This window comes from Myxine glutinosa, chromosome 8 (genome assembly GCF_964187855.1).
Source record: "Myxine glutinosa chromosome 8, kmMyxGlut1.1, whole genome shotgun sequence".
Classification (NCBI taxonomy): Eukaryota; Metazoa; Chordata; class Myxini; order Myxiniformes; family Myxinidae; genus Myxine; species Myxine glutinosa.
Genome location: NC_136268.1, coordinates 98,930,320 through 98,942,955, shown reverse-complemented (window position 1 = coordinate 98,942,955; position 12,636 = coordinate 98,930,320). Strand labels below are relative to the sequence as shown.

Sequence of the window (12,636 nt, the reverse complement as noted above, 5' to 3'; positions counted from 1 at the left end):
TGCCTGAAAAGGTGTGCTGTGCCTGGAACGTACGCCGTTTACAGTGCAGTGACAGTAAATGAATGCAATGCAGAAATAAAATGTAAACTACAACATGACAACATGATTATGTGGTGCTTAAAAAATATATATAAATATCGTTATACACCTTTGAAAATAGTTTGTTTTTAAAAAGTAACAATTTTGGTCATTATTGGCCTCTTCTGAGTGTGGCCTTGCTGCCGAGGTGCCATTGCAAACCCGGCGCCGCATATATTGCTCTCTGTCCACCATAAGCTTTCCAGCTTAAAAGGTTTGAAAAGCATCTTGCTGAACGAGGCATGTCCTCCTCCACTGCCTTCAACAGCATTTGCTGCCGCAGTCCTCAGATCATACTCTGCTGAACTGGCACTCCCTCTATTTAATAGGCATCCATGGGGGCTGTCTCGCTTCTGTGTGAAAGTTGCCAAACCGCTTCAGTTCATAAGAAAGTTGGCAAGATCGGCCCAACCATCTACAAACTTCCCATCTTCCTCCATGTCATAGTAAGGCTATAGAATCCATAAGAGGGGAGGATGACAAATTTATCAGTGCGAAGAGGGCTTTAACCTCAGCATTGCCCAGGTAGAAAAATAAATTGTAATATCCTCTGCACCACCACTAGGTGGCGCTACATGGTACACGTTTACATCGATAATTTACGCCCTGGCCCTCCCCACCCCCGTGTGAGGCTGCGGCCACATAGCCTATGTTACCCCCTCCACCACACACAGAGTTGTATTTGTACAACGAGTTTGGAGTTTGTAATTTAGAAGATGTGGCTGTGCATAGAACACATACAGAGAGAGACAGATTTGTTTTGCCTTTTATAGGTATAGATACAGGTTTTGATAAAACTAACTTTTTTTTCTGAAGGAAAATTCAGAACTAATAAAAAATGAAATAAGAGACGTATTATTTTCAAAACATGTTTCGAAGAATATGGTTAATACTGCATATATTCCATTGATGGTAAGTGTTCCTCATGTCATAAATAATACATGACGGTCTTATGGTGGGTGCATTTGCTAAGGTTATCATTGGCATGTTCTCTTTATTTATTTATTTATTTTGTTCTACCCATCGAGGCCAGTGCTTTGTGGGTGATATCTTGAGCCCTAAATGGGTGATATCACCCATTCCCGGACCCGTGACCACATCACCCCCGTCCTTTACAAGCTTCACTGGCTCCCCATCCCCCAGAGAATCAAATACAAAATCCTCCTCTTGACCTACAAAGCCCTCCATAACCTGGCCCCATCCTACCTGGCTGACCTCCTCTCCAGACACACTCCCAACCGCAACCTCCGCTCTGCTGGTACCAACCTGCTGACCCCCCCCCCCCCCCCATCCGGACCAAATTCAGATCCTGGGGGGACAGGGCCTTCTCCATCGCTGCTCCCACCCTCTGGAACTCACTACCTCACACCATCAGAGACTCCTCCTCACTCATCACATTCAAAACATCACTCAAGACCCACCTGTTCAACACTGCATTCAACATTTAACCCACAGCATTTAACCCCTGACTATCTCTTCTCCTTCTCCTTCCTTTTGCTTTGATTATATTTACCTATTGATTTTTGTCTTTTTGCACTTGTTTTTTGTACTCTGTCAAAGCGTCTTTGGGCTTCTTGAAAAGCGCTATATAAAACAAGTGAATCCTCTTGGATTGCGCTGAGGTTCGGGCATGGAATTTCGAGCCTCGATCATGGTTCGAGCCTCGATCTTGTATACAAAAATAATAATAATAATAATAAGAACCTTGGGCCGAATCTCGCGCTTCACCAGTGCGCGTGCGCGAATTTACGTCACGTCGGCAGCGAGAAGGGGTTCCCCAACACGAACCAATCAGGAACTGCCACGTCACACTTATATGATCTCAGAATTCCTGTGACAGGAATTCGCGTTACACTGGCTGGAAGTCATTCGCTAGAGGCGCTTCCTCAGCGCTAATAAATGTATTATTATTATTATTATTATTATTACTAGGACGTGCCCGTACGTGGGTGCCCCGTTCCTTGCCAAAAAAAAAAAAAAAAATGTCTTCGCCCATGCATGCATGGGCGTGCCCATGGGCCCATGGGCGTGCCCGTAAGTGCGTGATGTGACTGTACAATGAATGTATCGTCCCGACGCCGCAGCTCGGATGGCGCTGCAGTTAATCGGGCCTGTATCGGCAGAGTTATTATAAACGTGTACTACAATCGATCGTACCTTACAACAATCAACACAGATTGCAACGTCAAATAAATGAATACGCTCTCAAATGTGCCGTCCGAGGCAGCGTCTGCTCGCCACGTTCAGCGTCACTATGACTATCCGTAAGTCCGGAAGTGACGTCCTCATTTGACTGTCCGGAAGGTCGCATATCGCAGTTACGATGAATCGCAAATTAGTTTTAATTAGTTTTAAAACATAGTTTAACGCCAACATAGTTTGCCAACGTGAAATAAATGAATACGCTCTCAAATGTGCCGTCCGAGGCAGAGTCTGTACGCCACGTTCGGCACACGTGATAGCTCGCTGCTCTCTGATTGGTTGAATCGTACCCCTCTATTTACATGAAATGGTTTGGTCCAAAGCGAACGGCTTGCGAGTACGGTGACAACCCCCCCCCTCTATTTACATGAAATGGTTTGGTCCAAAGCGAACGGCTTGCGGAGTTTGGTAAAGAAATCGCCATAGCTCGGTAACTACTTGTCCGATTAATATAAAACCTTGAAAAGGCACATCCTCGGGTCCCCAGCAATATGCCTGGCAAGTTTAAAGTATATCGGACCCGTGGTTGTCGAGAAACAGCGGTCACAGACAAACACACAAACACACAAACACACAAACACACAGACACACAGACACACAGAGATTACTGGAATTATAGATAGACTAGGACGTGCCCGTACGTGGGTGCCCGTTCCTTGCCAAAAAAAAAAAAAAAAATGTCTTCGCCCATGCATGCATGGGCGTGCCCATGGGCCCATGGGCATGCCCGTAAGTGCGTGATGTGACCGTACAATGAATGTATCGTCCCGACGCCGCAGCTCGGATGGCGCTGCAGTTAATCGGGCCTGTATCGGCAGAGTTATTCTAAACGTGTACTACAATCGATCGTACCTTACAGCGTCTGCTCGCCACGTTCAGCATCAGTACGTCGTCACTATGACTATCCGTAAGTCCGGAAGTGACGTCCTCATTTGACTGTCCGGAAGGTCGCAGTTACGATGAATCGCAAATTAGTTTTAATTAGTTTTAAAACATAGTTTAACGCCAACATAGCGCCAACATAGTTTGCCAACGTGAAATAAATGAATACGCTCTCAAATGTGCCGTCCGAGGCAGAGTCTGTTCGCCACGTTCGGCACACGTGATAGCTCGCTGCTCTCTGATTGGTTGAATCGTTTTTTGGACATAGCTCGGTAACTACTTCTCCGATTAATATGAAACCTTGAAAAGGCACATCCTCAGGTCCCCAGCAATATATCTGGCAAGTTTCAATTAGATCGGACCCGTGGTTGTCGAGAAACAGCGGTCACAGACAAACACACACACACACACACACACACACACACACACACACACACACACACACAGACACACAGACACACAGAGATTACTGGAATTATAGATAGATTATTATTATAAAGAGTTTATTAGTTTATTTGAATCATCTGTCCACGCTGTTATATTATACCTTTTACTGGTTTGCTGTTGATTTTGCTCTTTCTCTTGTTGCTCTCTTGCTCTCGTTGTTTTTGCTTTGTGCCAAATATACTCACATCCAGGTATCAGGTAAGCTGCAGCCATGTCATTCTCGGCCAATCTAAACAAGATCAGAATTGGAACATGATTATTAGAATTTGGAGACGAGAGCTGATATCCCGGGCTTTATTCCTTTTCCATTGCAGACAACTTGGTGGCTTATCCGTCTTTATATCATCTATCATCTGGTCTCGCACCTCCTGCTCTTCTTTGATTGCCAACATTTTCGACCAAAATCACTTGTAGATTCTGAAGCCGTAGTTTTTAGTGGGATCGGGGACATTGGATTCACCAAGAGCTTGACACCATAAATATGATAGTTAATCAACGATTGTGCTTCTTGTGGTGACAGTAGGTGAAGAAATCCTTTGCACCCCTTTAGATATGCAATATAAATGCACTAATTGCAATTTTCCATGGGGGGGGGGGGGGGAATAGGGTGTGGAGTAATTAAATTAACCAAAACCCTCTAGCATTTTAATATTTCAATTTGCAATGTATTCTCTGATTGTCACTGGTTGAAGAGTAAATGTCAATCTGTCAAAGTTTGTAATAAAGCATATTTAGTGCCTATCATTCTGATTAATTCCTTACTTTTATTTACTCTCCGAGGGATGTGATTTTTTTTTTCCTGCAATAAAATGCAGTTTGCTGAGTTTTGGCCTCAAATTGACCAGCCACGTTAATTGTCGAAATCGGGGAACATTTCAAAAGAAATACAGACATTGTCTAAGGCTCTTAATGGAGATGACACACACACACACACACACACACACACACACACACACACACACACTGACACACACACACACACACACACACGAGACAAACACCGAACACAGCCACTGAGCTTGGGGGAAGTGCTGTCACTGCCATTACTTTCCGGTATGCTCTAGGTACCAGTGACGTCATAACGATGTTGCTGCTTTTCTCACCGCACTCGAAGGGGCATTTATTCAGGAGGAATTTCCTCCTTTCCAGGGATGCCAACCAATGGGGATTGTCCGTGCGCTCTCGTTTTAAATGCTGAACGCCAAGCAAGGAAGCAGCAAGTACCATTTTTGAAGTCTTTATGTATTATGTTTATGTTTATGTTTATGTTATTATGTTTTATGTATTTATGTTTTTTGCCTGGCCCTGACTCTAACCGGTCCAAACCGGATGGGTGTTTTAGGAGACACCATCTACTTACAGGATGGGCGTTGGCTCTCTTTAGGTGCTCATCCGCCCTTTGTCCGGTGTTGTTTTTGGTCCTGGCAGATTGTCACAGTCACCCTCCACACCAGCAAAGCCAGTGAGGGGTGTCGGTTTAGCCGCAGACAACCCGACCATGCGACAAGTAGCACTGGATTACATGTTACCAGTCACAGTCCCAAAAGACTGACCTGACTTATCGTTCATTCTGTTCTGTAGCAGTTATGTGTCTTATGGTTCTAATAGGAACACACACACACACACACACATGCACATACACACATAACGATCCTGAAAAGAGCCTTGGAACAAAAGTCTGAAAAAGTTTAACAGCTTGGTCCATGAACCGTGATCCCTTACCGAAGAGGAGGTGGATACTTTGGGTCCTGGAAGGACCTCGTTCCACCTCCTGAAACCCGCAAATGGAGATAACAGGCAACGACACACAGTTTTCCAAGACCATTGAATTCCATAGCGTCTAGCTTCCCAGCCTTAATTTTATTTGCAGTAACTGATAGTGCCCTATCTTTCAGACAGAAAAACATCTCCCTCCTGCCCCCCAATAGCCCTTCCACCCTCAGGATGAAGTTGATGAAGCTTGATGGCCATTGCACCCCATCGTTTATCAGGAAACTCGAAATTACCTGCTTTTGAGGCATCTTGTTTGGATGATGCATAAGCATAAAAAATGGGCCATTCTGCTATGTCTGTACACCCCCGAATTTTATAATTTTACTTTCGCTACATTTCATTGTGACTGCTGCTCTGACTTTCAATGTGGTGCTATCTTTTCTCATTCCCCATTAAGCTTACAGACTGGTGGAAGCAAGTGGCTTACTTGAAGTACCGCCAACCTTTGGTTGTCCACTCAAGTCCAGCTGTAGTTTTACCAAAGAATGATATTTTGGATGAAGATGGACAACTAAGGTACGTGGTATTTTTGAAAGCATAATGAATTTTTGCTTGTTTCAAACTATTGTATATGGGAGCATGCTTCCTTTCCTATTTCCTGTTCTACTTAACATCAATCTTCTTTGAAAGTATTTCTATCATTATAAATGGCGATGTATGTCGCTAATCAGGATTGCTTAAAAATTATTTTTGCTACTCCATATGTAGATAGGGATGGCACGGGGAACAAATGGCCGCCCCATCAAATGTGTATAAAATATGCTGAAAAGCTACTATAGAGTGACGTCGCAAGCCTTTAAAAGGCATACCTTTTATTTCTGGACATTTTCAGAACTACCAAGACTGATGAAGACACCAGAATACATCGCTAAAGTACCAAATCAAGAGATTGCAAAATCGCCGAATTGTACTTCTCTCTCTCAATTTAGGCGGACAGTCAACAGAATATTGGCTGAAGTGATTACAATGATTCTAATTAGAGGAGGCGACATTGTCTCTTTGGTATTGCACTGCACCACAACAACAACAACAACAAAATTAGAGGAAACAAAGACAATATATCCACAATACACCGGATAAATACATGTGCAGACTGATAAACTGCCGTAAAACTCTCTCCTGTGAAACTCACATTGCTCGGTAAAATGTCTGCCATGGATTACAAGGCATCGTGGGATTTCAAGTCATCATAGTTTGCAAGGTACTACAAAATGCATAATCTAGGAAGAAAAAGGGCCCAGAATACACAGCATTATATTAACTAGAATGGCACTTGGTAGAGCGCATTGTTCCACCTCGCGCGCTCATTCTGAACAAAAATACCATTGCTAACTGAACACACTGCTATGGCCCACTGCTATCATGGTCCATATACCCGTATCATCCATACAGCCTGATGTTGGCTTAGCGGTTAGGGTGCCAACTTGGGATCCTAGGATCCTGGGTTCAAATCCCGGTCGATCGCTGAATTAACACCAGGGGGGTTGACTCAGCCTGATCATCCTTCCAAGGTCGGCAAATTGAGTACCAGTTTACTGGTAAATTCCCTGTGTGTTGCAAGAGGCGACCAACAGGGTTGGCGGCAGGAAGGGCATCCGGCTGTAAAACATTGTTTCAAAAAGGGGACCAAGGTGCCCGAAAAAGGCCGACCCCTGCTCTGCGGGGAAAAAATGGCCTCCAAAGGTGGTTCATACCCATATCATCTATGCACCCTATTATGTCACATATTGCCATTATCTGTAGCTTTATTGATTATTGAATGTTTATTGATTGATTATTAGGATATTTAACGACCACTTTTGTTCACATGATGTTCACATGATCGTGTGCCTGTTCGTCCATTGGACCATGTTTTCAAAGGTCTTCATGGCCTTGTAGCATACCTGTCTGCTGTAGTGCTTGAGCATTAGATTGCCTTTCACCAAGCCCAGATATGCTTGGGCCAGGGTAGGGGGATTATACGTTTGTTATTGTTATTGCCAAGTGATACTAATATTATTATTGTTGTTAATATTATTATTAATTAATATACTCGTATGCTTCGTTACAATGTTATCGTTGTTTTTGTTATTTCTTTTGTAAGTAGAATGCCATGCCATGGAAGGACCTATAAAACTGCTCTATACACCTTAACATGGGACGCATTTAGAAATATGGGAATTCTTCTGGATTATTTGTAGCTAATTAGCCTAATCAACACAGGAGATCAGAACGATCATTTTGATGCATCGCATTCCACATCAAAGCTCCAGTAGAACTCCACAAAACACATGACGCACCCATACACATACACATAGACATGCACTTATACACCTCATCCATGTATAGTATTTGTTCACATCAAGGCTAAATTGCATCAATGAAGATTAATATGAACAAAAAATTCAAACTATATTCCCCCAGACTAGTCGATCATATGTATGAAGTTTCACATCGATCTGCCACTAGACAACATGACTGATGACATCAAAAATGTAATTCTTCACTCACATTGGGTCGTAGATGAGATGTATGACGTTAAAAAAATTTCGGATAAGGATTTAGATACAACCAATTATGGCTGGAATACCATTTCATGGATTACAGTATGTCATCATTATCACCCTATATAACCCATGGAGAATTGATGACCTAAGCCAAGTTTCAATTTGTTTCATTGAGCAGTTTCGGAGAAGTGTCCAAATTATTTCCTTTAATCCAATGTGGCTGTCAATACCATGTGACCTATGATGTCAGAGTTGTCAATAAAATATTTTCCATGCGAAGTCCCTCCTTTATGTAAAGTTTCTCACCAATCGGGCAAGTGGTTGCAGAGAAAAATAATTTTAAAGGAAAAATATATGGATGTGGACAGACATGCACGCACACACACACATGGACAGACAAGCACGCACGTGACAGGGATCATCACAGAAACGATTTACCATCACCTAACACAAGGAGGCCTAGAGGCAGAACACAAGGGATGTAAGATGGATGCTACAGAACCATAGACCACCTCCTACTAAACAAGGCCATACTCAAAAATTGTAATACAAGAAAAACAAATTGATCTACAGCATGGATGGACTAGAAAAAAGCTTTTGATCGTGTTGATATTCATGGATGATACTATACATGCAATTATACAACATCAACCCCTAAATAATCAAACTGATAGGGAAAGCAATGGAGCTTTGGGATACCACACTGATATTACAGAATTCGGTGGGTGGTTCATGTGCAGCCACCCAGATGCTGGTTGCATCATTTTTCTGTGGGCATGTCTGCCGCTGATGCAATGCCTCTCTATAACCAGTTATCTGGTACTCATTTTGCCGACCTCGGAAGGATGACAGGGTGAGTCAACCCACCTGGCGTTAATTCAACTGGATTCTAACTCAGGATCTTAGGATCCCAAGCCCGCCGCCCTAACCATTAGGGCAACACCAGGTGAATACAGCATTCGGTAGGAGAGATTGAAATACCAGGAGTGAAAATATCGAGGAATCTTCCAGGGAGACAGCCTTTTTCCCTTCCTGTTTGCCTGGCCCTGGACTCACTGAGCAACCTCATTAATAAGCACGGACATGGATACACCCTGACGTCAAATAAGAGAATGTCCCAAGAGACAAAAAGGTGACACATCTACTTCACATGGATGATTTAAAACTCTTAGCACAAAACAACGAAAAATTGGCACAACAACTCAAATTAGTGAAACGGTACTCCGACAACATTCAAATGGAATTTGGCTTGGATAAGTGTGCCAAATGCACATTCGTACAAGGTAGACAAAGAAAAATGTGTAACATAAACATTGACATAAATACAAAAATAAAGGAGCTAGAAAACGAATCATCATACAAATACCTCAGAGTAAAAGAGGACCATCAAATATGTCACAAACAAATCCACAAACAAATGCACAAACTAATTACCGAAGAATACCTGCATAGAATGAGGCTGATAGTGAAAACCTACCTATCTCCAAGGAACAAATTCAAAGCCATAAACCAACTTGCAATACCAGTATTCCAGTACAGCTGCGGAATAATAATCTGGCCACAATCAGAAATCAATAAACTGGATATCAAAACAAGGAAACTCCTCACCATCCACAAAATGTTTTGCAAAATCAAGGCATTCTAAGAATGTACCTGCTGAGACGAGAAGGAGGTAGCGGCCTGATGGAGCTCAACCAAGTGCACAGAATGACAACTGTAGGATTGGCTGAGTACATAAAAAGTGCAACAGACGACTCAATCCAATTTACAAACACGAATACATCAAATCAGAGAAGTTATCCCTAACCCACCTAGCAAAAAGTGTCCAAAGACAGGTGCAAATGGAAGACAAGAAACCAAAACGACAAGGAACAGTCCCAACAATTGCCAAAATGACGAAAATATGGTGGGACTGAGTCAATCGGACAAGTGCAGGTTCTGCAAAGTAGAAACATAAAGTATGAGCCACCTCCTATCGGGATGTAAAGAACTCATGTCAGAGCAGCTGTACACCCAAGGGCATAACAAGGTATGTCAAGTAATCCACTGGCACATCTGCAAAAGTTTCAATATTCCAGTTCCAGAAAACTCATGGAAACATGAACCAAAAGCATTCACTGGAAACAAATGAGTAATGCTCACGTACGACCTTGTGATCCCATCGAGCGTGAACGTAGAAAACAAAGCATTGCGACCGGATATGGTACTGAGGTATAAAAAAGAAAAGAAGGCATTGCTAATTGAGGTGTCAGTACCCAGGGATTTTGACCTAAACAACGCAGATATCAAGAAAATGACCAAATACCAAGATCTCAGAAACGAAGTGAAAAGATCCTGGAAATGCAGAGTGCCAAAATTGTACCAGTGGTAATTTGAGTAACGGGGATAACTTACAGAGATCTTAAAAACCATCCCTGCGAATACTACTACAAACAAACTGCAGTTGGAAACTGTCTGGGTCTCGGTGACGAGTCTGAAAAGAGCTCTCGGAACAAAACTTTGAGAACAACAAAACCTCACAACTTGGTCTATGAATCATGACTCCCCCTTCCCGAAACAGAGATGGATACTTCGAGACCTGGGAGGACTCCATTCCCCCTTGTGAAACCAACATATAGAGACAACAACCAGCAACCCCACCATCTTCCACCCCACACACGCACATTGCAATTGTCTTGCAACCCCTTAGAGGCGAGACTAAAAACAATCTCCATGCAATCCATGGAAATCTCAATGCATGGCTTGCGGACTTCCTCTCTGGTCGTAGTCAACGTGTGGCCCTGAATGGATTTCTCTCATCTCCCCTTCCTGTTCAGGCTGGAGTTCCCCAAGGCAGTGTGCTGGGCCCTGTGCTTTTTCTGGTCTTTATCAATGATCTCTCCGACTCTCTGGAAAATCCTCTCTATCTCTTTGCTGATGACTCCACTCTCTGCCGCTCCATTCCTCTTCCCTCAGATCGGCAGTCTGCAGCCTACTCACTCTCTGAAGACATGGACAAAATCACAGACTGGTCAAACAAGTGGAACATGTCTTTCAATCCTGACAAATCTCACACTCTTACTATGTCTCTCCGAAAAGATCGACTGGACAACCCTCCCATCTACTTTCTCAACAATCCTCTCCAAGAAGTTCTGTCGCTCAAGCTTTTGGGTCTCACTATCTGCCATGATCTTTCTTGGGAAAACCACATTTCCAAGCTGGCCTCCAAAGCCAGTTGCCGACTGGGCATCCTCCGTCGTGCGAAGTCCTTCCTAGGCACACCTAAGCTCCTCACCACATACAAGGCTTTCATCCGCAGCTCAATGGAATACTGTTCTCCCCTATGGGCTGGTGCTCCTGCCTCACACATAGCTCGGCTTCACGCTGTTGAAACCAAAGCTTTCAGAATAATTGGAATCTCCCGCGATAAAGCTATCTCTGAGGGCCTTTCACTCACCCACCGCAGGCAGGTAGGTGGTCTTTCTGTCTTCTACCGACTCCTCTCCAGCCTTGCTCCCCCAGCTCTCTCTGTGCTCTGTCCCCCAAATATTCCTACAGGTCGCACAAGATCTGCCAGCAACCCTCTGATGGTTAAACTGCTGAAATCTCGGCTCTCTGCTCACCTTCACTCTTTCATTCCTCTTTTCTCCCGCCTCTGGAACAAACTCCCACACTCCCTTCAATCCCACTCCTCCCTCCAGGTCTTTAAAACAGCTGTTCACCACCACCTCTTATCTTCCCCCATCCAAAACCTTGATCTTTTCTACCCCCACTAATTCACCCCAGATCCACCTTGTTTGAAATTCCAACTTCTTTCCTGGAAGTCCTGGCAGTGTCCATATGTTTTATACCTCTCCCACCCCCCCTTCCCATGCCCCCCCCCCAAAGCCCTCTCCCTCCCACAGATCTCTCGATGTCTCCATGTCTCTCGGTCCCTGCTCTCAAATGTTGTGTTTGTGTCCTTCCCCCTCTCTCCCCATCTTGTCTACCGCTCCCGATGTTATTTGTTTTATGTGTCGGTTTGTCTTTCTGTGTGATTAATGTTCGCTCTTTCACGAGCCTCGATCTTGTATACAAAAAAAAAGGGGAAAAAAAAAAGAAAAGAATGGACCGCAAGCTCTCGTGCCAAGTATAGGGATGACTTAGAGCGAAAGACAGTTTTCTGGGTATCCTCCCTACCATGCTTGTTATCATGTTAGCCCCAAGAGAAACAAAAGGTAGCAACATGCATGAATTATGCTACAAAGGCATCATATACACATCATGATGGCAATCAGTAAAAGGATTGATGTGTCATTTCATTCATCCTTGTCATTCCTTCCTAAATTGTTTTTGGAATTTCATCATGTTTTTAAATTATATATATTTTCTGATTTGTATCCTTACAGATTGAAAAACAAAAAAGTAGGCATTGCATTTCATTGTAGAGCCCTTTGAATTACCTTGTTAGTCTATTTTGTTTTACTGACAAAATGTGCAGCAAACAATATTGCCAAATAAAACCATCGATACAATTCCATGAACCATTTTTATATCTAATTTGAATAATATCTATAAGGTTCGCTGAATTTTCCACTGCAATTTGTGGCCATGTACTAATTACATAGGGTAAGATTTGGAACTTTCTCTCTATAATTTTGATGCCTCATTGCCAAAACATTGTCTGCAATTCTTAAAGCTCAATATGAGGCTGAAATCTGCTATAGGTTATTGCATGTAAAGCACGTGTGGCTCATGACATCAACCTTTGCTTAGTCGGTCTGCAACAATACTCAGTTAGGCCCCACTG

General features: G+C 43.2%; 1 protein-coding gene across 2 annotated transcripts in view; it reads left to right on the top strand.

Annotated features, from left to right (window-relative positions):
• The window catches only part of LOC137432754 (carnitine O-acetyltransferase), a 73,124-nt gene that overhangs the window by 24,400 nt on the left and 36,088 nt on the right, over positions 1–12,636 (top strand). For both annotated transcript variants that reach the window (XM_068124920.2, XM_068124922.2), the window contains exon 3: positions 5,780–5,898. In XM_068124920.2, coding sequence (XP_067981021.1) covers positions 5,780–5,898 — 119 coding nt within the window. The remainder of the gene's footprint in view (positions 1–5,779; positions 5,899–12,636) is intronic.